This window comes from Lethenteron reissneri, chromosome 22 (genome assembly GCF_015708825.2).
Source record: "Lethenteron reissneri isolate LAM-NWPU_2019-01 chromosome 22, ASM1570882v1, whole genome shotgun sequence".
NCBI lineage: Eukaryota > Metazoa > Chordata > Hyperoartia > Petromyzontiformes > Petromyzontidae > Lethenteron > Lethenteron reissneri.
Genome location: NC_083800.1, coordinates 11,483,401 through 11,509,925, shown reverse-complemented (window position 1 = coordinate 11,509,925; position 26,525 = coordinate 11,483,401). Strand labels below are relative to the sequence as shown.

Sequence of the window (26,525 nt, the reverse complement as noted above, 5' to 3'; positions counted from 1 at the left end):
CTACATCTGCAGAACGTGAAGAACCAGTGGCATCTACATTTGCAGAACGTGAAGAACCAGTAGCATCTACTTCTGCAGAACGTGAAGAACCAGTGGCATCTACGTCTGCATAAAGTTAAGAACCAGTGGCATCTACTTCTGAAGAAAGTAAAGAACCAGTGGCATCTACGTCTACAGGAGATTATACAACTTTGAACGCCATTCCCCGTGTTTGGTGTACACGTCGTACAGCATGTTTGGAATCGACGGGAGTAAAGTTGGACTTACGAGCAAATCGACTAACGCACAGTCCTCTGGAACCCAACTCGTTCGCAAGTCGAGGAGCCCCCTGTCAACAGAAACCCACCAACGTGGAGAGAAAATAAAACGGTGACGTCACAAAGAAGGCGGGTCTGGGTGGAGTCTGTGACGTCAGCTCTACCCCTAGGGGGGGGGGCACCGCTTTGGGATCCCCGCCCAGGAGAAGGGAGCAGAGAATCCTGCCCCGTGGTGCTGCTGCTGCTGGTGGTGGTAGTGGTGGTGCTGGTGGTGCTGCTGCTGGTGGTGCTGGTGGTGGTAGTGGTGGTGCTGCTGGTGCTGCTGGTGGGAGTGGTGCTGGTGCTGGTGCTGCTGGTGGGAGTGGGGGTAGTGGTGCTGGTGGTGCTGCTGGTGCTGCTGGTGCTGGTGGTGCTGGTGGTGGTGCTGGTGGTGGAGGTGGTGCTGCTGCTGGTGCTGGTGGTGCTAGTGGGAGTGGGGGTAGTGGTGCTGGTGGTGCTGCTGGTGCTGGTGGTGGTGCTGGTGGTGGAGGTGGTGCTGCTGCTGGTGGTGGTGGTGCTGTTGGTGGTGCTGGTGGTGGAGGTGGTGCTGGTGGTGGAGGTGGTGCTGCTGCTGGTGGAGGTGGTGCTGGTGGTGGTGCTGGTGGTGGAGGTGGTGCTGCTGCTGGTAGTGCTGCTGCTGGAGGTGGTGCTGCTGGAGGTGTTGCTGCTGCTGCTGGCTGTGGTAGTGGTGGTGACGCCGAGCGAGTGGGGGGGAGGAGGAGGAGGAGGCGGCGGGGTGAGAGTCGCGAGAGAGGCGTGGGGGGAGAGGTGCAGCAGCAGCAGCAGCATCATCAGCAGCAGCAGCAGGAGGAGTAAGCAGGCGGCGGTCATGGCGCTCAACCTCGACAAGAACCGCACCGCTCTGCTCGCGGCCTACGAGGATGTGTGCAGCGAGAAGTCGTCCACCAGCTGGTGAGCGGTGGCCGTCTCTCTGGCGTGCTCGGCGGTGGTGGCGGCTGCTGTTGTTGTTGTTGTCTCGTTGTGACGCGGGCCGAGTGTCGGTAGAACGCGGAGCGATGCACCACGCTACACTACACCACGCTACATCACCACACTACACTACACCACGATACACTACACCACGATACACTACACCACGCTACACTACACCACGCTACACTACACCACGATACACTACACCACGATACACTACACCACGCTACATCACCACGCTACACCACACTACACTACACCACGCTACATCATCACACTACACTACACCACGCTACACTACACTACACCACGATACACCACGCTACACCACGCTACACTACACCACGATGCACTACACCACGCTACACTACACCACGCCACATCACAACACTACACTACACCACACTACACCACGCCACGATACACCACGCTACACTACACCACGCTACATCACCACGCCACGATACACGGCAAAACGCATCGCCCCACGGGCATCCACCATCGCACCTGCACGGCAGCTGGCGACCACGTTACCACAGGACGCAACATCCACTACAGATCCCATCAAGCCCATCACACTAAGCCCATCACGACCCACACAGCACGCCACGAATCACGGCGCGCCCCACTGCCCTCACACCCAGCGTCCCACCGCTCCTTGTACTGCACGCATTAGTACATCACACCGCAACGTAACACCACGCTACACATCACACCACACTTCACCACTACACACATCCACACATCACACGCCACTCTACACGCAGCCACCACGGCAGGCAGTACACACCACGGTGGTGGTGATGGTGGTGGGGCAGAGGCTGCAGCAGCAGCAGCTGCCCACACCGTGGTGGTGGCTTCTACTTCTTGACAAACTAGAGCCAGAAACTCTCCTGCTGCTGCTGCTGCCCCACCTCGCTTGTTGTACCTAGCTGCCCTGCTGCCCTGCCTGCCCTGCTACTCTGCTACCCTTCATGCCCTGCCTGCCCTGGCTGCTCTGCTACCCTTCATGCCCTTCCTGCCCTGCCTGCCATGCTGCCCTAGCTGCCCTGGCTGCTCTGCTACCCTGCCTGCCCTGCCTGCCCTGCTACTCTGCTACCCTTCATGCCCTGCTGCCCGAGCTGCCCTGCTGCCCTGCCTGCCCTGCTGCCCTGCCTGCCCTGCTGCCCTAGCTGCCCTGGCTGCTCTGCTACCTTTCATGCCCTGCTGCCCTGCCCTGCCTGTCGGCTGGAGTCACGAGCGGAGTTCGTGTTGACTTACCCGCCACGTGAAAATGTGATTTTGTTTAAAATCACGGCCAGCCACAGGGTCCCGAAAGGCCCAACAATTCAAAGCGGCCGACCAGCAACACAAAGCACTATGGAAGTTGCAGTAGATTGAAGATGTTGTACTTGTTGTTGCTTTGAGCTAGGGTTCTATTACGCTAAGAACTAGATGGGGGCGGGGGGTAGAGATAACATGGGGGAGGGAATTCCAAAGTGGAGCTGTGTAAGAGAAGAAGCAGAAAGACCAGCGGTTGTGACCTGCAGTGTGGTGAGCAGTGAGTGGGTGGGTGAGTTGCTGTGATCTGCAGTGTGGTGAGCAGTGAGTGAGTGGGTGGGTGAGTTGTGACCTGCAGTGTGGTGAGCAGTGAGTGAGTGGGTGAGTTGTGACCTGCAGTGTGGTGAGGGGTAGGTGAGTGAGTTGTGACCTGCAGTGTGGTGAGCAGTGAGTGGGTGGGTGAGTTGTGACCTGCAGTGTGGTGAGCAGTGAGTGAGTGGGTGGGTGAGTTGTGACCTGCAGAGTGGTGAGGGGTAGGTGAGTGAGTTGTTACCTGCAGTGTGGTGAGCAGTGAGTGGGTGAGTGAGTTGTTACCTGCAGTGTGGTGAGCAGTGAGTGGGTGGGTGAGTTGTTACCTGCATTGTGGTGAGCAGTGAGTGGGTGAGTGAGTTGTTACCTGCAGTGTGGTGAGCAGTGGTTGAGCAGTGGGTGGGTGAGCGAGTGAGTTGTTGTGAGCTGCAGTGTGGTGGTTAAACACAAGTGTGGATGAGACGACACATCCTGGTAGTAGCAATAGAATAGTGATAAGTAGGCGACCAAGGGAACCAGTGAGTGCTCGATCACCAATCAACCTGAATGTGTTCGTTGATGAACATCAGTCCTGCACATCGAGGTAGCAACTGGGTGTGCTCCACTTAAGATGCCAGCGTGAGTTGTTTTCTCGACAGATATGTCACCTTAACTCACCGCGTGATGAAGGTGAAGATTACATTTTTGTGTCAACTAAGAGTCAAATCGACACAAAACAACACTCATGGAAAGAAACACGATTTTTTTTTTCCTAGAATCCAAACCTTGGTACGAGGGCCCTCTGATATTTCAGAGTGGATCCACCATGTTGACAAATGTGTATTATAATGGAAGAATGGTGCAGTCGTAATATATTCCATTAGCAGGGAATGATATTAAAGTATCCATCAATTAATGTGATTGGTTTATGTTTGCGAGTGATGGTGGCGATGTTAGCAGCGTTGGTTTATAGGGCATGGCGCTCACAGCGTGACTATATTTTTACAGTTGCTTTTATGAATATTTTTCGAGTGGGTGGAGTGTCTTACTGCCCTGGCAGTCCACAATACACACACACACACCTTTATACAACACCATAATATAGATAAACATAGATAGTGGACACTCTACGGAAGTGTTCCTGTTCTTGCTGTATTTCTCAGTGTAGCCAAATGGTAATTGGACTCCCTGGCAATTGTTGCCAGTAACCATGTTACTCAATAATTCTACACGCAAACACTGCTGCATGTGCTCACGCGTAAACTTACGCTTGCTATGTCATGCCCGGTGGATATTGTGACATATGCTCCCAGCCAGGCTCTCTCATATGTATGTTACACTTATTCCACTCCATGAATAACTCTTAGTGTATTGTAGTAAAGCATATACGGATGGTGGGGCACGCATAGGGATGGCCTTTTTGCCACAGTTGGCGAGATGTTAACTACCTCGCCTGGTATGCAGGAGGGTAGTGGGTTCTATTCCGATCCTGACGCCTGTATATTTGTAGTTTTTTAAACTACATGTGTTCATAGTGTTTCCACATGGTAGTCCACTTAGTTGAGCTATCATTTGAGGCCAGGTCGCTTCGGAAAAGGCGCTATATAGCTCAGTGGACCTTACCTGGTAAAATAAACAGTTAGTTTAGATAAGAGATGGAGCGATGAGATCAGTTCATCTGCGAGTGAGACGTGTCAGCAGCACTGGAGGGATGGTGATGCCGATGGCGTGAGAAGGCCTTCATCCAGCAGTCGATAGCCAATGGTTGCTGATGTCATGACATGCAAACTTAACGAGCACCGGATTATTAACAACACCCGTCATTAAGTGGCGTTGACGTCAGCTCAGCGTTCGTGCCAGGCTAGGTGCACTTTGAGGCTGCATGGTGAAGTGCCGAAGCCTCGCTGGTAGAAGGCCATGGGGCAGGCCCAGGTGTTATAGGTTAACGGACTGTGTGAGATCCCTTGCAGATGCTTCACCACCTGTGCTACCAGCCATTGCGCCACCGAGTTTACCAAAGACAGAGATCCCGCTTATAGCCTACGCAGGCTGTTAGCGAGCGCCTATGAAGGCCTGTACGGCGCATTATGGCGTGGTGTTGCCGGCACCATGCCCGGCCCACCTTCATATCTCCAATGTTGATGTTTATACACCTCGCCAGGTGCTCATTTAAGGCTCCGCCAAACTTAAGGGGCGGCCCAAGACCAATTCAGATTATCACCACGCATGTTAGCCTTCGCCAGGAATCAAACTGTGCGCTAACCACTATGCTATCAGGTCTTTAACCAGGGTTAACACACAAGGTTACGCATACTATGCAACTGTGGTGTGTGCAGTATCTATATATATACCTGAAGCATGATTAGTTCTATTGCAAAGACTGTGAGCAACAATGCAATGATGCACATGAGGACACGTGTACATGCATTAGGCATTTATTGTACAGCATTTCAGGTGATCTGTATTCGCTCGGCATGCTCGATTAATATTACAGGCCATGAATGCGGCACAGTTTAATTGTTCTCTGCCCGTATATGTGCGAGTCTTTCTCTGGGCACTCCGGTTTCCTGCCGTACAAAAATATAATAGTCAGGGAAATGGCCAAATATCCCAAAGGAGGCCCTTCCTGAAAAAGTTTTGCCACTGCTATGGGACATGTTCTTGATATGCAGGAGTAATACTGTACGCATATATATCGAGGGGTGGATTGGTGGTACAGTGGTTACTGCTCTGCACTTTGACCTGAGATCATCTCCTGCCCATGGCTAGCACCGTTGACGAGTGATATCTCAACTGGAGGTGAACCTCTCACCTTTTAGCAATATGTACTTGCCAGAATGGTGAAGTATGGTGAAAAGAACCACCACCAGTGGGATTGAGAGGGTTCAGTAAGAATATTCGACTACATTTAATCTAAAATAACACCCTAAATACACATGATTGTCTTTGGATCTCTGAAGCTAAGCAGGCTTGAAACCTGGTTAGTACTTGGATGGGAGACTGCCTGGGGATTCCAGGCTTTGTAGGCTTGGGTTTGTGAGGTTTCCAGGAAATTACAGTACAGCAATTGATTCTTGAATCTAAGTGGAGCTTTGAATGTTCCCTGCTCCTGTGGAATGGTTTTCTCCAGGCGCTCTGGTTTCTCTCCCACATGCAAGTACACACGATGGAAGTGGCCAAACATCCCAATGCTGAACTCTTATTGTAAAAAGTCTTGATATTTAGCAAGCCTCTACCGGATTAATAAAGGGAATTCTTGATCGTGTCTATTACAGTCCTCTTAGGCTACAGCACAGTTCATACTCTTGGGTCTTTCGGGCAAGTCACGTAAATAAAAAATAATAGATCACGACGTTTGGATCGCAACACAAGCAATCATCTTCAGGTGAGAGAGAGAGAGAGAACGCTGCTGAGACAAGGTCTTGTATAGGCCAGAGATGGGTGCATCAAGGTAGGTGGGTGGAGCTAGAGATGGTCCAACCAACGGAGGCTGGGGCAGTGGCCTTTGTACTGTGAGAGATTAGCCTGTCCTGAGAAGGGTGCATCAGGCCTATATAAGACCTTGTCTCAGCAGCTTTCTCTCTCTCACCTGAAGACGATTGCTTGTGTTGCGATCGAAACATCGTGATCTATTATTTTTTATTCATGTGTATTGACCAAAAGACCCAAGAGTATGAATTCCTACAGTCACGAAAGCTTTAAATCAAGATTTTACAGCTCAGTTGTCTGGGTTCATCACGGCTCACCATCTTGACCAGGCTACACTGGGATCTCAACAGTATGTCCTATGAATAGACGATGGGATGCTGCCCTAAGAATATGGATTTTCCAACACTGGCTCAGGAGATGGGAATGCTCTACTCCCAAGGCATGCGCCCACTACACGTGTTTATGAATGACATGACCGCCAAAAGCAAATTAGCATGAGCTGAATTGTCTCGTGCCACGACCCCTGCATCGCCACTGCTTTTCTCATCCCCCTCTTCTCCTACCCTGCTTGCCATCGAAGATAAAAAAAAATATGTGCTGCATGTACAAATTATGATGATATTATAAAAAAAAATCCAGGAAAGCCTGGTGAGTCTCAAGAAATATTCAGGGCAGTCCCGCTTTGAATTGTGTTACAAATTCGTTTTGAATGAATGCTAGACGCTGAAGTCCTGACGGGTTTCTTTTTTTTTAATTCCTGTTGCTTTACACCCTGTGTACTGTTACCGTCTCACTGTAATGTGCACCGATGCCTACTATGTTGAGGGCGATATTGGCACGTAAAATAAATATCGATTGATTTGATTGAATGGTGGAGTTCCCTGGCGAAAACGCATGCACGTGAGGATACGTAAAACGCTCAATGTTTCTCTGTTGGGGGGGGGGGGTCAGAATACGGACCGTGCAAATACAGACCACTGCAAGTCTTGGATACGGGCACCACGTGTACATGCATTGACACACACAGGCACTTGACTTGCTTGTTCAGCAGCAGATTCTCCAAATTCTCGAGAATAAGCATCAATCACCAGGTCATGAGCATACATCACATGGTTGACAATCCCTTGACCGCATCTCGTCATCATTGTGCATTTGTATCAGATGCATATTACACTGGTAACAGCCATGGAATGTTTATTAAACTGGGTCTGAAAACGTATTTTACATTAACGTAGGGATCCAGTGGACATTCCTGCCACACACCCCGAGGAGAACGGAGAATGGCTCCTGCATGAATCAAGCCTGACCCGTTTACGAAAAATGAAGTTTCTTATCATGTACACAAGCTAAATTCCAGCACATACTCCCTTCACGTAATGAAACAGTGTCACATTTTGAAGCCTCGACTGGCACGTCGGGGGGTACGATGCGAGGTTCACTCGGGTTGAAGTTGTGAAATGCCACAGCCAATCCGGATTGGGGTTGGTGCGTAAGGGGGTGGGAGCCAAAATGCTTGGAAATTTTTCCAGAGTTGGGGCAATTTGTCGATTACTCGGCTGACAGTTGTGATGAAGTCATTTTGTAGGGAGAATCGACTACTTAGATCCGCATAGGACAGATGCAATAGACTTTGCGCATTGGTGGTGTTCATTTACCGAACCCCCAGAGAGAGGTTGATGGGCAGCAGGAACTCAAACCCAGATTTCAAATTACCAGTTTCCGTTTGCAAGTATTGTAATATGTGCGTAGCCAACCGTGCTAATCAAGTAGAGAGTTGTTACCATAGCGGTTTCCAGCATAATGCTATCTTATTTCTATTTTCTTAATAAGGTTTTAGAACCATCTGCGAATTCTACTTTTTTTATTTTCTATTCCAACAGCAGGGATCGAAATTATTTTTTTAATGCACGTTAAGCACTATCATTATCCGTTTTAGTTTCATCGCGATACTTTGCCGTTTAATTACAGATATTTCCACATCGGTGAGTGTCGGCGCATAATACCTCAGTTGAAGTGGTACATATGGGAATGTGATATTTTTGGATTAGCACGACGCTTTGCGGCAATCAGCATTGTGTTGGCATTCCGAGAAAAAATAGGTCCGTGGAGAAGAAAAACAATTAGGCAAACAACGAGCTTCTCAATGCGCACACTTTTATTTGCACTCAAAAGTAGAAAATTCATTATTTCGACCCTTGAATGAAACGAATTTGATGTGCTCAATAAAAGTGGTTGGCTTGCATAGAGAAAATTAAATGTGTCGAAAGGAAGCCATCAGTACACACCGCACCAAGTTATTTTTTGAAGCCGAGTCAAACTAGGGGAGGCTTAAGACTGGTTCAGATAATTGCCACTGGTGTTGGCCGTGAGCGGGAATCGAACTCTGGTCACCGGGTTTGGAGCTCATCTTGCTAACCTCTACACTACCGCTCCCCAGTTTTTAGTGTAAGGCAGCTGCCACCAACTCCCCAGTAGCATATTTCACCAGCCCCTTCTACAGAGGCCAGTCTTTACACACCACTGGTACCAGCCATAGCCAAGTCCACTCTGCTCCAATTATTTCTACCTAATCGGGCCATCTCAAGAATGCTTAGGCATGTGGTGGCTGGGAATGTGAGGCTACAGGACCCAGCTTACGCATTTGTGCCTGCCAGAGGAGCCCACTTATCAGGATGTGTCTAGATCTTTCAAGAAGCTGGGAGCTCTTCAGTCAATTCTGCCCGGTTAAAGCCAGCATGGATTGTAGACAGGCCAACCAAGCCAGAGCAGGTGTTCTTGTAAAAGTGTCCACATGTCACAAGTATCAAGACCAGTGAATGTGCTTTGTGCCAAGAAGACCTCGATTTTTCACGGTGGAGGAACAGGCCAGGCAAGCCTCCACAGAGTTATACAGCAGATGCAAACAGATTGCTGCTCTAGATTTGAAGCTTTTGTGACTGCAAGGATTCATACTCTTAGGTTTTTTTGGATAAAGTCACGTAGATAAAAATAAAATAATAATAAATGAAAATAAATCAATTAAATCACGACTTAAATTTTTATTTTTATCTACGTGACTTTACCGAAAAAACCCAAGATTGCTGCTCAACCGATTCAAAGTTGGACCTTTTCCATCAAACTCATTCTGGCCACGACCACACTAACCTGTTAGAGGAACTCCTCCACCATCTTCACAGCCACACCAATAGTTGTGAAGAGTTCAGGGTGTGGAGGGTAAACGCCACTAAATTACACTAAATACTGTTGAAATTATTTTTATTCATGGAAAACGCCAGGTTAAGCAGTAGTCTGTAACTTCTCAAGATGACCACCAGTTTCTAGAACACCCGTTGCATTCGTCAATAACACTGTGTGTGGCATTAACAGGGAAAATATATAATCGGTGACATTTTAGGCAATGGCTCTTCTTCATCAGCTACCATTTAAAACATTTAATTATTTATTATTCTTGTGGATCTGGTGCTCTGTGAAAGTCACATGTAAAAAGCATTCGCTAAATAAATCAGCGACTGGATCATCAACAGATGAATCCACGTGCGCGACATTGGTCGACCAGTAGGAATCTTAATTTGGAGCTTTCGTGACTGTAGGAAGCCACCCCTTCGACTGCACCTGGGGATCGAGCAGCATGCACAGGCACACGTCGAGTACACGCAGTTTCTACGCGTACATAAACACGCCGCAGCCACGCAGAGACACGGGGGAAGAGGGAAACGGGCGACAAGAGAGTGACGCAGGGAAAGAAAGAGTCGCAGGGAGAGAGATGTGCACGGCGAATGAGAGACACGGTAAGAGAGAGCTTGACGACACCCCTGTGTTTCCCTTGCGGTTGTGGGCACACCGCTTGAGAAATGGGTACAGTCAAATGTTCCTTTTATTTAATGAGGCGAGAGCCCAATTAAATGTATTACCTATTGAAAGAACAGCCCTGGTAACTGGTGATGAGAAGCAACAAGCAGACATTTTGGGCAAATTTAGCTGCGGTTAAATTTCGAGCTTTGAGACCGACAAGAGCGGTTCCTTCATATCAACTGGACAGCGGAAACTTTGCATAGAAATGAACAGTGGGGGGGGGGGGGGGGGGGCAGGAGTCATATTGTCGACCACCGTGTAAACGGGAGTCGTTCGTGACCGCACCGGGCGCAAGTTTTGGGGTGCTCACTCTCCGGAGCGTCTTTATATGATCTGGAGCGGTGCAGTAACACCGCATGTGGAGAGTTGTTCCCTTCATCCGGTGACGCTTCAAAACTCTGGAACAATTTGGCTGCTGGATTTTTTTTTGCTGTTCTTGTTGGAATCGTCAGCCTGTTGTCAATCGGTGTTTTATGAGGAAGTGGGGACTGCAGATTGAGAGCAAATGCATTGTTATACCTGTCAAGTCTGTACCGTACACGATATTTGTTTCGTGTTAATATTTCACCTATTTTGATTTATTTCGTTTTAAGCTTTTCTCTTAGCTTGCGCGTAATTATCCTGTGGAATTACCCTTTGTATTTTATTTGTCTTTACAGCCCGGGCTCCCCCTCCTTAACAAAGTGCCTCCTAGTCTAAATGCACCCTCACCCACTTAAAAATATAAGCTGTCTGTTTGAGAGCTCGGCCCAATCCAATTTGTGTTGGCAACTTAGATTTTAGCCTCCAACGTCTCGAAGCCAAGTAATTCCCCACGTTCTCCCGCACACTCTAGGATCATCGTATTATTTCACGTGAGACGACCAAAGGAAGGACCGAGGTGGAAAGTCGGGCCCGCTGCAGCGCTGCACATCCAGAGACACGTGCAGCGCTTTGCGTGCTTTTGCCGTGACCTATTTGGCCCACACATTTGCTGAGACAGCAGAAAAGTGCACGCTCATTGTTGACGCTGCCCCCTGCCTCGAGTCTTTTACACAACTGTCTGTAAAATGCCTGTTTTCGGATTGAGGCTGTCTGTTGCAGTCAATGGCCTTCCCAAGGCTGCCTTGTGACGTTAGCCATAATGCTGCTTGATCCGAAAATCAGTGCCAAATGTTTTATCAATCGTATGTGTGATTTTTTTTTTCCCCCCAGCTCTCAACATTTTCCATTCTGCACATTGAGTGAGGTTCACTAATGGATTGGTGGATGTATTTTTTTCAGCACAGTGCAATGAGACCATAACATTTTATTGGACAATTACATTATCCCATTGCATTGCATTAAGGGGCCATGTCCATTAATGGCGTGTGTATGCATGCACATGTTTAACATCACGCTTTGCTGCTGCTGATATCCTTACATATTAGCATTATAGGAAAACTGTACCCCTGTTTCTGATAGAACATTCAGGCACTGTACATTTAGAATGTGATTTGTACGATTGATAATTCTTCGGTGGTAATTCTTCACGATTAAGTGCTTATATTTCAGCTGCCGTTCCTCTCATCCCCTTCAACCTTGGCCACACGAACACTTTATCATGTATTCCACCCTTAACCTCCCAAGAATTGTCTGCGCCAAACCCATTGTCTGACTTTCATAAGCAAGCCATACACCCCACACATGGACAGACAGCTTTTGAGTCTATATACATAGTGTTTATGCATTATTGTTATACTACCAAATGGAATTTACTTTTATTAACGGCCAACATTCGGTGGATAAATAAGGAGAATAGCTAGACGCTGCAATGAATTCGATTTTTAAAGGTCAAGAGGTCATCGTGGCCAAAAGCAGTTCAGACCTGTGGTCAATTGTGATTACAGTTACAGTAGTAGAACAGCATTGTTGGCTAAAAATACAATTTTATTACGTTGCAATTGAAATTCATCACGAATGGCATCGTAACAGTTGTATTTGACCCAAGGCCTGATGCTGTTCATGCCGCCGATGCCATCACCACACACTCGCCATTGCTTCCCTCTGTTAGATCCTGCGAGTCTTGTGCAGTCAGCCCCTGCCATCCGAGAGCTACTCTTAAGTATTCGAACGAAAAGCTTTAGATCGTCCTCTCTTTCACTGAAGTGTCTTGAAGATGCTGGTTGTTGTTTAGTTTCAGGGGTCCGTAGCACACCACTGCGTTGCCATTTCACTTGTTGATAATTGTGTCCATGACAACAGCAGTTCTCGGTGGCCTAACGAAGCGAGTGGTGTGTGGAGGCACATCATCACACGTTGTAACAATGCCCTGCGTGGCTCTCTGTCGAGCTGGGGGCTTTAACCCCCTTGCATCCGGCTCTCGCAAAGGGCCAAGCATTGTGGCAGCGATCAGGCTCCTCAGCCTTCTACCGTACCGGCAACGTTAAAGATCCTGTGGTTCCACAAGAATATTACCGCTCGTATCCTGGTGTGTCCATAACCCATCTGGTACCAAGCGGTAGTCACAAGTTGTGTGTGCCACCAGAAAGTCGATGGCACCCTCCTGCGGTATTTTTGGGTCTACAACAGACGGTCGACATTTTTGTTTTATTTACCAAGGCTCAGACAGCCAGTTTAAGGCCCTTACAGGTTATTATGGTTTAGTTTGAATGTTCGAAGCTTAGAGCCAGGCTATGGCACCGTTAGGGTTCTTAGGGTTCGGCGTTAATGCCCAGGGCTCTTGGCGATGGTTGTCAAGAGCGGAAGAGCTGCAGGGATCACCTCGCTTTAAAATACTAATAATAATATGCTCTGCAAACATAGTAACTGGCCATATACGTAACTAGCGTCAACTTTGTTCTCGGTAAAACACAATCTCAGTGCTCTTTCACATTGTTAAGCAAAGGATACTTACGCATATATGAAATATATATGTTGTTTATGGCTTTCCCCGTCCTGTACGCTGTCGGCAAGGTGTAGTATTGTGCTTGGCCACAAGTTATGGGAAGAAGAAAATTAAAAAAATGCAGGATTCTGAAATGGAGAGACTTGTGCCAGCGATACAAACATTAAATACAGACATAGCGGACTTCCTTTGAGCCGAGCAATGGGCGTAGTCAGGGTCAGTTTGTCACCTGGGCAGCAATACAATTCCGCGTTGGGGACTGCTGCGAGCAAGGATGCTGTGGACTGCACGGCAATAACATTCTGATTTTAAAAACAAAGTCCTTCCTTTTCAGGATTGCAGGCAACAGTCTTGTAGAGGTGGATCGCAGAGTAAACGAGCGGGTTGTTTTTAGACGCTATATTTAACTTGATAATTGTTTTTTTACCCTTCTATCTGGCAACAAAACTGACACCTTTTTACAAGGAGTCATGTTTGCATAGACCGCAATACCTGCAGTCATAAATACAAACAAAAGACATAACTCTGATAATGTGCACTGTCCTTGAAGTTGATTGGTCCACACCCGAGACAGCTTTCCTTAGAGCCTAGTCTCACATGGGTTGGACCAGATGACGCCTTTTGGCTTGATATTCGATCATACTGTCATGTGTGGACCAGATGACGCCTTTTGGCGTCATCTGGTCCAACCCATGTGAGACTAGGCTCTAAGGAAAGCTGTCTCGGGTGTGGACCAATCAACTTCAAGGACAGTGCACATTATCAGAGTTATGTCTTCTGTTTGTATTTATGACTGCAGGTATTGCGGTCTATGCAAACATGACTCCTTGTAAAAAGGTGTCAGTTTTGTTGCCAGATAGAAGGGTAAAAAACCAATTATCATATTTTTACTGGCAAATGAGGTTCCCATAGTATATTTAACTTGTTGTGGCGCTTGATATTCGATCATACTGTCATGTGTAAATTTTGTTTTCAGACAAGGGCCTCTCAAACAGTGCTGCTTTGATTGTTTGAAATACTCAAATATTGAAGTTATCGATATTTCTATCGTCCAATTGAGTGACACTGGAATTTCGGCAAACATCTATTTTGTTGCCCTATCACCATTCTCTCCAGGTTAATAAGTAACGCTTTTAAAACTGCATAAACTTGTCATGGGTACGTTTATTAGAACAACCCGAAACTGATCATCAATACAATATATTTAACAAAGCTGGTTACATATTTTATACATCAATGTCGCCGCCCACAGGTCTTCTTAGTTCTTTACAATTTCACGTGGTTTATCTCCTCAAAACTCCAGTACAGTACTTAAATAGTTTTGGTCGCCGATTGGCGACAACTCTTTATTCTACAGGGTGGCCACAAAGTGCGCCTTTGGATGAAACAAAAATACAATAATGTTTTTATTTTATTTTACCAGGTAAGGCCCACTGAGATATACATAGCTTTTTTCAGAAGCGATCTGGCCACAAATGATAGCTCAACAAAGTGGCTTATTGCGTGGAAATTTCTAGCAACCAAATACTTTGAAACGCATGTTTCTAAATGTGGAGGGGAAAAACCGAAGGACCCGGATAAAAATCCACGGGGAAAACATGCAAACTCCAAATATACAGCAGGCGTCAGGGTTGGGATCGAACCCGTGACCTCCTGTATACCAGGCGAGGTAGTTAACATCTCGCCACCGTGGCGCCCTATTAAAAAAAGGGGGTAACCTCCTTGTGTGGCCCTCCATTCTGAGCGCACAGCTGGACACTCGTGCCCAACTTGTCCTCGACAGATTCTTCAAAGTGAATGGCTCCGTACTCCGTACAAAAGCAGTTCCGCACAGCTGTTTTGAGTTCCCCAACATTGCCAATATTAAGTGTCAGGTTCTTCTCCTTGATTAATTCCCCACACCGTGTGATACTAATTACCTCCCAAAGGGAATTATTGTCACGTGTTGTGTGTCAGGTCTGGGCTTCAGGACGGCCACATCGGATCATATCCTCTCGCAGTTCGTGGTCCAATTTGTTCCTGATTCAAGTATTCCTGCAATTGCTAGGGCATAATGCACTGGAGAACAGATTTCATGCAAAGGGACTTCACGCTCACCATGTATAATGCATCTGATTGTGGCTGATAATGTAACGGGAAAAATATTGGAAGGGTTCTTGTTGAAAACTTATGTTTAAGGATCCCTATTCTGTTCTTATGCATGATGGTAGCAGCAATATGTTCATGATCTAAATGCCAAAGTCGAGGCCTGCCAGCTACGAGAAGACTGCAGGAGAACATTCGTGCCATTTTAGTCTTCCTTTTCTGTTGAAGGAGTGCACAGATTACAGTGGTTTACTGCATGAGTCCATATTTAAGGAGCCCTGTGTTAAAGTAGTGCTCTTGAAAAATTGCACTTTCTTCCAAGTTGCCTGTCTGCAATGAGTTATTTCTGTGACTTACAAACGACATTGGGCATGGAGATCGATCTTTAAGAGTGAAGTTATATCTCTTACCGCTCATTTTCTGGGTATATTTCCTGGCCTCTGTGAATGATGGTCTCTTCATGAGCTTGGCATTGCAGTTTACGCAAAGTATGGTGATCGCTAGAAATAGGAATTCACGGAATATTTCCTTCTAGAGCCTTTTAAAAAAAATACATTCCAAAGGCCCTGGTCTTTTTTTAGCGCATTGCTTAAGGATGATTTTTTTTCCATAGGCAAATGCGTTCGGAAAATATTTGTGAACTACACACACCAGCCATGTGGTATTGATTCTGCCTGTGGCTAGACTGAACGTACGCTCGAGAGCATGAGCACACATTAGCAAACCGGCAAGCCAGACCACTCTTTGTTTTCATGTTGCTCTAAAACCAAATTGAATTGTGTTGTAATGTGGCAGGAGAGAGTACAAATGTTGTATTGGTGAATTGAGATTGGTTGGAGAGGCTTTGAATTATAACGTTGTGTTTTCTCTAGAACTTCTCCATTTTATTTTAGTGGGGTGTCTATATTTGGACACTGACGTTATTTATTACCTTGGTCAAACACAATTCCTGCCATGGACCAATGGCATGCACGCTAAGCTACGCACCTCTTGGCCCAAGTCAGTCACGTGCATAATGCGAGCCACAAGCCTGTTTGTTTTCACAAACAGGGGCAGAGACGAGCATTTGGGAAGACCTAGCACAGGAAGGATATACTGTATGAGTAGACCCTTGAATGTCACAGGTGTGAACTCCACAGTAGTTCCAGATTGTGCCAGACGGAAACAAAGGCGAGATATGTGTCGCTGTCCATATGAGTGGGCATGTTGACTTCTTGACTTTTTTTCATGGGTATGAAGAGTTGTCTGTGTTTGTCTTTCCGATATGCCTCGCTGTGGCTTCAAGATTGGCCGAAATAATACTTGAATGCATTTAACCAATATCAACGAAACTTGGGCAACAGCAGTGGCTGATCGCTGGAGACAAACCTCTGCAGCAGATGTCAGAACAGGAAGCAGGGGGATTGGTGTCGGTTGCAGTGTTCCCGTTACGAGGCGGATTGCGTTATTTAATTGTGCGTGTAGCGGTTTTTGTGTACGAGCTTGCGGACCAGGCTGGAAGCGCAGTGACTGTGCCACCGCGTAGATCAGCGAGAGGGTGGCGGCATTTTGATTTAAAGCTTTCGTGACTGCAGGGATTCATATTCTTGGTTCTTTCGGTAAAGTCACGTAGAAGGGAAACAATAAAATAATAAAATATTTTTTTATTATTTTATTGTTTCCCCTTCTAAAAATTGTTTTTCTTTTTATTATTTTATTGTTTCCCTTCTACGTGACTTTATCGAAAGAACCAAGAATAGGGTGGCGGCAGTTCGCGGTGCATCAGCTGAGGTGCCCTCCCGAGTCGTTCCTGCAAGTTTGTGCAGCAGCAGACCGATTCTTAATTTGATCTTTTCACAGATCTGTTTTATGTGGGGCTTGAAGGTTGGGATTCTGTCCATGATGACCCCTAGATATCTTGGAATGGGGTCATAGTGCACTGGGCTACCACTGAAGGACACATCAAAGGTGGCATCTGCTGCACGATTGTTCAAGTGGGAAGCGCTTGTGGTTTTGGAGGGATGTGGTCGGAGTCTCCGTGAACGGAAATATGTCTCCAATAAAGTTAGATAATCTCTTAGACTATTTACAATATTCTTGAGGTTTGTAACCTATGCAGCATCTGCATATATGAACTTGCGAGACGATGTACATGGCACGTCACTTATATGTGAATATAAAATAGTGACGGTACTGGTTACCGAGCCTTGAGGGAGTAGGCTATTCTTCATAGTTCTCTTGCAGCTGTGTTCACCAGCGAAGGTGTTCACCCTGCAAGCACGGTTGCTGAGCATCGCGTCGATTAGGCGTTCAGTCGAACGGCATCCGATGATTGTGGCTAACTCCCGCAGCAGGCCACGATGCCAAACAGTGTCATGGGCAGCAGCGCAGGCGGAGAGGTCAGCCATTGCTGTGCTCGGTTTGTGTTAACGTTGGAAACCAGCTTTCTATGAGGGTGGTGAAGGCAGCGATGTGTTCGTAGCAGCCGCTACGGCCGGTTCAACACCCGGCTCGCTCGGGAGGAGGCAGTTCTGGGTCGATTCTTGTTGGGGGTGGAAGCCTGGCAAGCATGGGGCTCGTTCCATCACGTGGGTTAAGAACAGTCAATGAGAGCCCTTAAACCGTCAACTTAAATCCCTGCTTCAACAGTGTCCTTGTTGTGTGCAGCAGTGTCTCTTTTTCGCCGGTTTTGCCAAGAAAACTTTTCGAACTGTGGAGGCTTTGATGCTTTTGCGATCAGTTGTTTTTTACATTGGGAAATGTATTTTCATTGGCAGCATTTGGTGTTTCCGCAGTGTTGTTATTTTCCCATCCATAGGTTTATTGGATGTGAATGCACTCATGTGTTTTATACATGCACCTGTTGTTTTTTTGTGTGTGAATGGATGCATTCATTCTGTTGCATTCAACCGGAAGAGAATCATCAAAAGAAAAAAAATCTCGATTATTGAGCCGGCTTACACCGGCTTGGGTTGTCTTTTTTCTCCTCCCGTCTATCTCATTTTCTATAAAGTAACTAAGGCGCACATTGTTACGTTTTGTCTCTGTACATTGTGTACATTGCCCAACACACTCAATGCAACATTGACCTCGCCGTGACTCGTGGATGCACATAATAATACACATATAAAGTGTATAACAATATTCGGAGAGCAATATCAGTTTGTCACTGACTTTGGCCTTGTTTGGGAAGCAAATTTATGTCTCTGGGTTGACAGTGCAGTGTGCCAGCCAATACGTCACTGCCTCAACCCTACAATAATATATACGTTTTTAAATTGGCATTTATGCTCTGGGTAATAAGATTTTACATTTATCACATTTATGTGGTGCTTGTGCGATGCCTATTTCAGCTGTCATGTTTAGTGTTGCCACCTTACTGTAGTTACTGGCCATTCTCAATCTACTGATGCAATTCAAGTTATCCACAACAGCACACAGGAACATAATTTATCTAAATTGCCTCCCACGCTCACCAAGCAATGGGCAGTGCTCATCACCATAGGGCAGTCCTGAGCCTCTTGCAAATTTCACATGATGTAAAAACTGCAATTTGGAGATGGATATCGCGTCTACATTGGACTGCATCTCAAACCGCAGTATGCAAGCAGTGGGTATAGTAGTTTTTTTCTATTATTTTAATGGAAACTAGTCTTGCCTTTAAACAACTCCTACTGTCCTTCCACATTTAATGAGTACTCACTTTGTCGACCAAGGAGGAATGATGGGGTTTGAACTTGAACTCTCAACTTTCATAGTGAGGTGGTGATATTTTGAGCAATAGTGCCTCAATTAACTTTGCAATCATTGTTTTGCTGTCATATTTTTTGTGAATGTAAATGATCAAGTTTTTTTCTTGCAAACGATATCCGTGCAATTTTACCAGATATTGGAAAAATGTGCTTGAATTAAAGTTGTGATGTTTGACGGTAAACGGTTGTCAAGCCTGGTGTTAAGTAACTAAAAACAGGACATAATTTCGACGGGCAAAGCTAAAAATCCCCGGTCTCACATTGCTTCAGTCCCTAGACATCCAACAGCTGCGGCAAACGTTGTATATGTTCTTACTTAGAAAGCTTTGAAAGGAGGAAAAAAGACCCAAAAAAACCAAACCGTTGAATTGTCTTCCAACCACATGTGCACTTCACACGATACATTTCATTTCCATCAATGGAGTACAGTACAGGAAAGAATGCTTTGCTATTTTAACGTCTAGACCTGCTCCCAAAGGGCCAATTCTCAAAATAGCCAGACCTGTCCCCGTGACAAAACGGTGTATCTGGGCACCACCATTAATCCACGATGAGTTGGGTGATTGCAGATTGTAATGGACGGCCACGGTGATGAGATGTTAACTACCTTATCTGGTATACAGGAGGTCGTGGGTTCGATCCCAACACGGACGCCTCTCTATTTTGAGTTCGCTTGCTCTTCCCATGGTCACGTGGCTTTTCCCCCGGGTCCTCCGGGTTTTCCCTCCAAATTTAGAATCGACAACACGCGTTTAGAGTGTAATGGCTGCTAGAAATGTCCACGTGATAAGCCGCTTTGTTGAGCTATCATTATGTGGCCAGGTTGCTTCTGAAAAAAGAGCTGCATAGCTCAGTGGGCCTTACTTGGTAAAATAAAAGTACAGTAAATTACAAACCCGAGTGATGACTGATTGTGAGCGTGTCTGTTTCCCCAATGTCAGGTTGCATGGAAATGTTCATTAGACGATTTAATTATGAGTGACTTAATCCCCATTGGCTGTGACTGCACAGTGCTCGTGTAAAAAAATAATCTTCCATTCATATTACTCTCTTGCTTCCTAAGCAAAGCTTGTATTGGCCAGTTAAATAATGCTACACTTTTACTATGTAATTGTTACTTTATCACTATAATTATTATTATGATACTCTAATGTTGTCCAAGATTACGATCTCCCGATGACTCGCAAAATCTACCAACATTTGGCACCAACATTACTTGTGATACATAATTTAATGGCTGCCGCAACTAAACTGATTTAAATTGAAAATAAATGTAAGATAAAAAAATGAATATTTTTTTTACATCAGCGTTCAAGGATTCACTCAAAAAACGCAACTTGAGCCTTGGCTAAATTGACGATAAGCGACATCGGTTTGTGGCCGGAGCCAAATTGGGCCTGTGTGTGTGTTTAGCTTTTCACGTTCTAACCGAATCATGTAAGACGGCATACTGGCACCGCACTTGTAGCCTTACGTCCCATAGGGGATGAAGAGGAGTAAGTAAGTTCCTCGCACAGCACTAACAGCACAGCACTGCCCGGGGCCCCCCTGTTTGTAACTGTTACAAGTGGACTTTAACGATGCTGTCTGTCACAAGCGGTTGATGCTTCTAGGGTTGCCGTAACAAGTCACAGCTCGGCTGTTCAATTGCTTTTGTCGCTGGTTTAATTGAGGTGCAATATTTACATTGTTTGATTTGATTACTGCTAGATGCCTCGTTAACTTCTGCTGTAGATGTCAAAGCCAATTTCCATGCATCATTAATGGTCCATTAATGGCGCGTGCCTTGTCTTGTCTCTTTCGTTGTAGGGCTCTCTTCAGTTATGAAGGGAATACAAATGACCTCAAGCTGGTTATGTGCGGAGGTAAGGATTTGACACTCAAGAGAACGATCTTTTCGCACGACATACAAGGCGGGGCGGGCAGAGAAATAGAATGTTCTGGCCTATGTCAGATTTGCCTTGTCGGGTTTTATTATTTGTTTTTATTTCTAACCAGGTAAAGCCCCTACTGGTTTTCCACAGCGTCCGTGACTGAAAGCGCACTGAGTGATGTGTGGGGGCTGCCACGTGCATCGGACGTGAAACAGCTCGGAGACTTTGAGTTTCCCTGACCAGAATGAGAGTTCAGATTTGACGCAAACGTTTCGGCGCAACATCCACACCACAATGCGACTCCTTCGGCCATTTAGGTCCGCACAGCATTCCTGCTATATAGATCCTGGGCAAACTGAACTACGTTTTATTATTATTATTAGAAAAAGTGCATTGCTCATTCGAGGTGTGGGTGAGGTGCTGTGGCTCATGGGGCTGACACTCTGTCAGAATAAGCTTGGTGAGTGGCTGTTGCGTGGGGATTATTCCCTTGTCAGGGATTTGAGCCAGCGCTGTTGAAATTCCGAGTTTTCATTCTAAGACCGCCACGCATGACTGAAGAATAGTTATGCAAGTGTAGTGAGTTGATGATCTCAGCCCGGTCATCAATGACTGTAGAAACGATTTTCTACATTTATATGTTGATTTAAAAAAAATATTTAAGTTGGCATTGAGGACACAAAACGAACCACTTTCACGTTTGTACAACTGAAATTGTGCTGCTCTAGGGCGTTTGGTGTCAAGTTTTGCGACGGTATTTTTCAAGCTTTGCAGTAGCACCGTGTGTGCCTTACAAATGTTTTGCAGTGCATGAATGTTTGCTGCTCGAGAGAGAAGCCAAGGTGCAGTGTGCATTTGCTTAGCTCAGCTGAACGGTTCCATATGAATGTGCTGCTCGGGACATGCTCATTACAACAAAAATAGTCCACTGCTATCGTAATATGCAAAGTGCCGTTTTATTTGTTTTTCGTTTTACATTGATATGCAAAAGATCTAAATGTATATTATGCGACCTGTTGCCAAATTACAATTGGACGTATTGGCGGTACACCGGTGGTGCGCAGTATAAAAAAAGAACAATTTGGCAATAACTTAATTTTCCCCAGATTCGCAACCCCGGTGAGAAAATGTTGCGGGGTGGTGCGTCAAAATCAGTTCTCGTGATGTTGAAGCTGTCGGAAGATGAATGTTACGTGCAGCTGAGCACTAAGCTTCACAGTCTGTTGCCATATAGCACCCAGCCTGATGACGATTGGCTCCGTGTTGCACAGGCAGATTTGGCTCCTGCCCTAGACTTGGTTGGACGGTTCCTCGATGGGTTTCCGGAACAATTTCTTGCATATAAAAATTACGACTCATGGTGTCACACATCCGAATGGTAAAGCAGCTGCTGAATCTAGGGCAACTTCTGATGGAGAGTCTGTGGCTCACTCGAGGGCAACAGCGACTTCGTCACACCTTTTTTATTAAGACCGGTGTGTTATGCTGCACCGGTGTACCGCCAATACGTTCAAATGGCGCGCTCTTCACCAAGCCAGTCTACGTGGGGTTGACAGGTTTCCCACAGAGCTGTTGGGTAACGTCTGTAGATAATTAACGCAGTGCCCAAGAAAGGTGAGTGGGGCATGGGCAGGAAGCGTCGCTCAAGGGGACGTTAGCCGGCGGGGTGAGAATAACGAAGGCGTGGCAGCCAAAGGAGGGGAATGCGTTCAAGAGGACGTCCGCCACAGGGAGACGGAGGCGTTAAATTGCGTGCAGTTGCTCGATGGACGGTTGTATCGTGGGGCCATGAGTAATGGCTTGGGGAGGCCTTCATCCAGCAGTGCATCGACCATGACTGATGATGATAATATAATGTAACGGGTACAGTAAGCTGTAACATGGATATTAAATAGGCCTTGGCATAGTTTGCAAGAGTCGGGCACTGTGGGCCAATTTACCGCGTTTTAAGTATTTCCATGCTCAAGTAAACATGGGCGGTGCTCGTCCTCTGTTTGCCGTCTTGAGCGAATGGTGGAATTTCCGCATTACCATGGCAGTCGCCCAGTAGTCATGAATGTGACAACCACTGTTGACTTTTAACAAAGTGGTACTTGCTTTGTTGAGCCTGGAGCAATAAAGATGGTTAAACTAACCTGAATTTGAGCCTTAGCATCTTTAAAAGTAAGTGAACTGCTCCCCACGTAACTGCAATTGTCTCGGATCTATATTCTTTGGGTCTTTCGGTAAATTCACGATTGATCACGACCGCTTGTGTTGCGATCGAAACGTCGTAGTTTTTTGTTATTTTCTTTGAACCTATCTACGTGACTTTACCGAAAGACCCAAAGAATATGAATTCCTGCAGTCACGAAAGCTTTAAGTCACGATCTGCCTCGGATCTATTTTGCAAAAGATGTCATGAATGTCATTACAGTACATTCTTCCATTCTTCAAAGATAATGGAGCAAATAATGAACGTCTTGCTGGAAGCAGTATCTGACAGGGCTAGCCATCGTACTTCAATGCCAGTGCGCTGTTTGTAAGCGAAAAAAGAGCAGCGGCATTCCCAGCCAACCCGTCTCGGTAGGACTTGACGTAGAGTCTCGAACAAACCGTGACGCAGTTGCTGCTTCATTCACAGGTCAGCGAGTAAATCTGAAGAGGCATCCGCCGCCCTTGAAAACTTACGCATGGAAGGGGGGGGCGATGGTAATTAACAGCAGTCGCGGCCACCACGTGAAAATAAGGTGCCATTAGGAGCGTGGGGCCATATTTGTTTGTCAGGTCTCCTCGTGGGTGCATGTCAGGATACGGTCGGTGCCTAACACTTGCACATTCCTACCGTTGCTGCAAGTGTGAATGTGCAGACACATTCTCCTCTCGGTGTGTTTATACAGCTTGTGGGCCTGAACTGCACCGCTGCCTCGGTGAAAACAGACTTGTAAAAATATCCCGCAAGCTAATGCAGAATTGACAATCACTTGACTCATTACCATGAGTCAAGGCTGCGTGTCTGTGTGTGTGTGTGCGTAGTTGCATGTGTGTGTATAGGTGTGTGTGGGCAGCGGTAGTCTAGTAAGTTAGCGCGCTGCGCTACCAACCCGGCGACGCGAATTTGATTCCTGCTCACGGCCAACATTCAGTGACGATTTTCTGAACCGGTCCTGGGCCTCCCCTAGGTTGGCTCGGTCTCAAATGAGTACCTGGTGCGGTGTGTAAACGTCGCCACGAGGGAAACAAAGGCGGCCGAGCGTTGTGTTGTGCCATGCCGGCCTTCATAGGTGCTCGCTAACAGCACTTGCCACAACATTCTGTTAAGGCTATACGGGGGATATTTGTCTTTGGGATCTTTATCGTTGCACATTGGGGGAACGGTGGCCGCGCAGTGGTTGGCACACGGCACTGTAATCCCGTTTGCGTTGGCAGCGAATGGTACTTGAGCCTGTCCCGTGTCTTACAAAGGTTGACTCGGCTTTAAATAAGTACCTGGCGCAGTGTGTAAATATCTGGGGGCTACAAAGACATCCTGGTGCGGTGTTGTTGGCCGCGCTACCATCGTGCGTGACACGCTTGCCTCAGTAGGTGCTCTCGATAACTGCACTCTCCCAAATTATGGATATAAGGGGAGTGTTTGCCTTTGTAAAAGTATTTCTGAACCTGGTTTGCATCTCCCTTGGGCCAATTCAGAATCAATTTAGTTGTGCCTGTTATAGACATACTTTCGCTGACCTTGATACTGCAGGTCTTCAAATGGCTCTTGGCCCAACATTTTATAAGGCACAAGAAATGGATCTTCATGTATTGTACACGGGGCAGGTACAGTAATCGTTTTCCCACCTCGTTGTCAATGACTTGCCGCGGTTGTGGGTTATGAGTAGATTGAGAATCTTCTTGGTTCTTTCGGTAAAGTCACGTAGAAGGGAAGTAATAAAATAATAAAAATAAAACATAATAAAATAATTCTCACGACCTTTCGGCCACAACACAAGCAGCTGTCCTCAGGTGAAGACCAGGTCTGTCGAGGTGAAGACCAGGTCTGTCGCCTCGACAGACCTGGTCTTCACCTGAGGACGGCTGCTTGTGTTGTGACCGAAACGTCGTGAGAATTATTTTATTATGTTTTATTTTTATTATTTTATTACTTCCCTTCTACGTGACTTTACCGAAAGAACCAAGAAGATGAATCCCTGCAGTCACGAAAGCTTTAAATCGAAATTTAGATTGAAAATGTTGCTGCTGCCATATGAGGGCGAGTAAATGTAGACCCTCTAGATCGGTGGTTCTTCTTCTTAACCTGGGGGTGCACGCATCCTCTGGGGGTGCGAGATGCCCTTTCTGGGGGGGTGCGAGACGTGGCCACATTTTTTTAGAAGGTAAATAATAGAAACGCAAATTGAGCATGGGTACGTAGGTGCAACTACTGTGTTTCATCAAACCTATGTATTTAATAACATACAAGGCTGCAGTAAAGATTCAGAACCACTGCTATAGGGACTCCAGTGTTAATGTTAATAAATAACATAGAACATATTATATACGAATACACACGTGAATCACTGCATACATCATGAGCATTAGAATTAAATGTATCAATCAATAGGTGTTCTCATTCATTAATTTGCGGTTCGGAGTCCGATGTGATTGCTCGTATCGCTATGGATAGTAACATTGATTTTTGTGAACGAAGTGCTCCCTAATATCACACGCAGCATAGTGAGAGATGGCGGCAACATTCGGGAGGCTTTATCCATCCAGCAGTGGGTTGATCATTGCTGACAAAGATGATCATAGCAAGTCTCCAATTAGAAATGTACAAACTAGGTACGGTAATCACATTCTTTTTTTTTTAGCTTTGTTAAAGGTGCTGCATAACGAAGGATCGGTGGCGTGTTTGTGTCGAGGAGCGATTCCACGCGCGCTTAAATCTACTCGGAGCGACACCGCATTACGACGCCCGTCCGTGCGTCGTAACTCGACACAGCGGCGCTCCGTGAAGCGGAGCGAACACGGGCGGGGGAGGAGGAGTTGGCGCCCGACTGCGCGTTTTGATGCCGTCCCGCTTGGCAGACGGTTTCTGTGGCCGGGTCGGGGGAATCCAGGGGAGGGTGGGGTGGTGGTTCTCGTGGTCTGTGCGCCGCCACCGCCGCCCCCCCACAGGAAGCGATTTGCGGCTTGTGGCCTCACCGTCAGAGAGCGTGAGGCCAGTTGCCGTCCGGCTTTGCCATGCGGTTTCCTGGCCGCACTGCGCGGCTCTCAAACAAGAAACCGGCTTCCTGTGTGGACGGGAAGCCGCTATTGTAACTGTAACGCCACCTGCATTCTCCTTGAGCTGGTTTTATTTTAAATAAACTAAACTAAAGACCAACTATTTTAGACTATTTTAATTACCAGAGAAAGCCCACTGAGCTATTAGCGCTTTTTCAGAAGTGACCTGGCCACAAATCTATGAATGTTGAACTGCTTTTGCACCGTACATAACCAACCGTGCTAATCGGAGGTGGTCAACAAATGAGAGCTCAACAAAGTGGCTTATGTGGAAATTTATAGTAGCCAAAAAATCTAAACGCATGTTTCTAAATGTGGAGGGAAAACGCCGAGGACCTGGAGAAAAATCCACGTGACCATGGAGAGAACATGCAAACTCCAAATTTCGAGGCGTGAGGGTCGCGATCGAACCCACGATCTCCTGCATATCAGGCGAGGGAGATAACATCTTGCCACCACGGACGCAGAGCAGTTCTCGAGCTAGCATAGTGGCTGGCGTAGTGAAAGTTTCACAGTCTTCACAGCTTTAGTTTATCACTCGCAGTGTTGACATGTTACAACTTTAAAGTGGCATACGCTATCACTGGTAACGTTCTGTGTCCATCCATCCGCCAGTACGTCCACCTGAAGCTCATATGTCTCCAGCGGCCAACGTAGAGTCACA

General features: G+C 46.5%; 1 protein-coding gene across 2 annotated transcripts in view; it reads left to right on the top strand.

The window, feature by feature from the left end:
- The first annotated feature begins 478 nt into the window (after window positions 1-478).
- LOC133345632 (drebrin-like protein) overlaps window positions 479-26,525 on the top strand; it is a 99,304-nt gene continuing 73,257 nt past the window's right edge. The window contains exons 1-2 of one of the 2 annotated variants that reach the window (XM_061556566.1): window positions 479-1,208; window positions 20,550-20,605. In XM_061556566.1, coding sequence (XP_061412550.1) covers window positions 1,126-1,208; window positions 20,550-20,605 — 139 coding nt within the window. In that variant the 5' untranslated portion in view covers window positions 479-1,125. The remainder of the gene's footprint in view (window positions 1,209-20,549; window positions 20,606-26,525) is intronic. The other variant, XM_061556565.1, reaches the window with a different exon arrangement.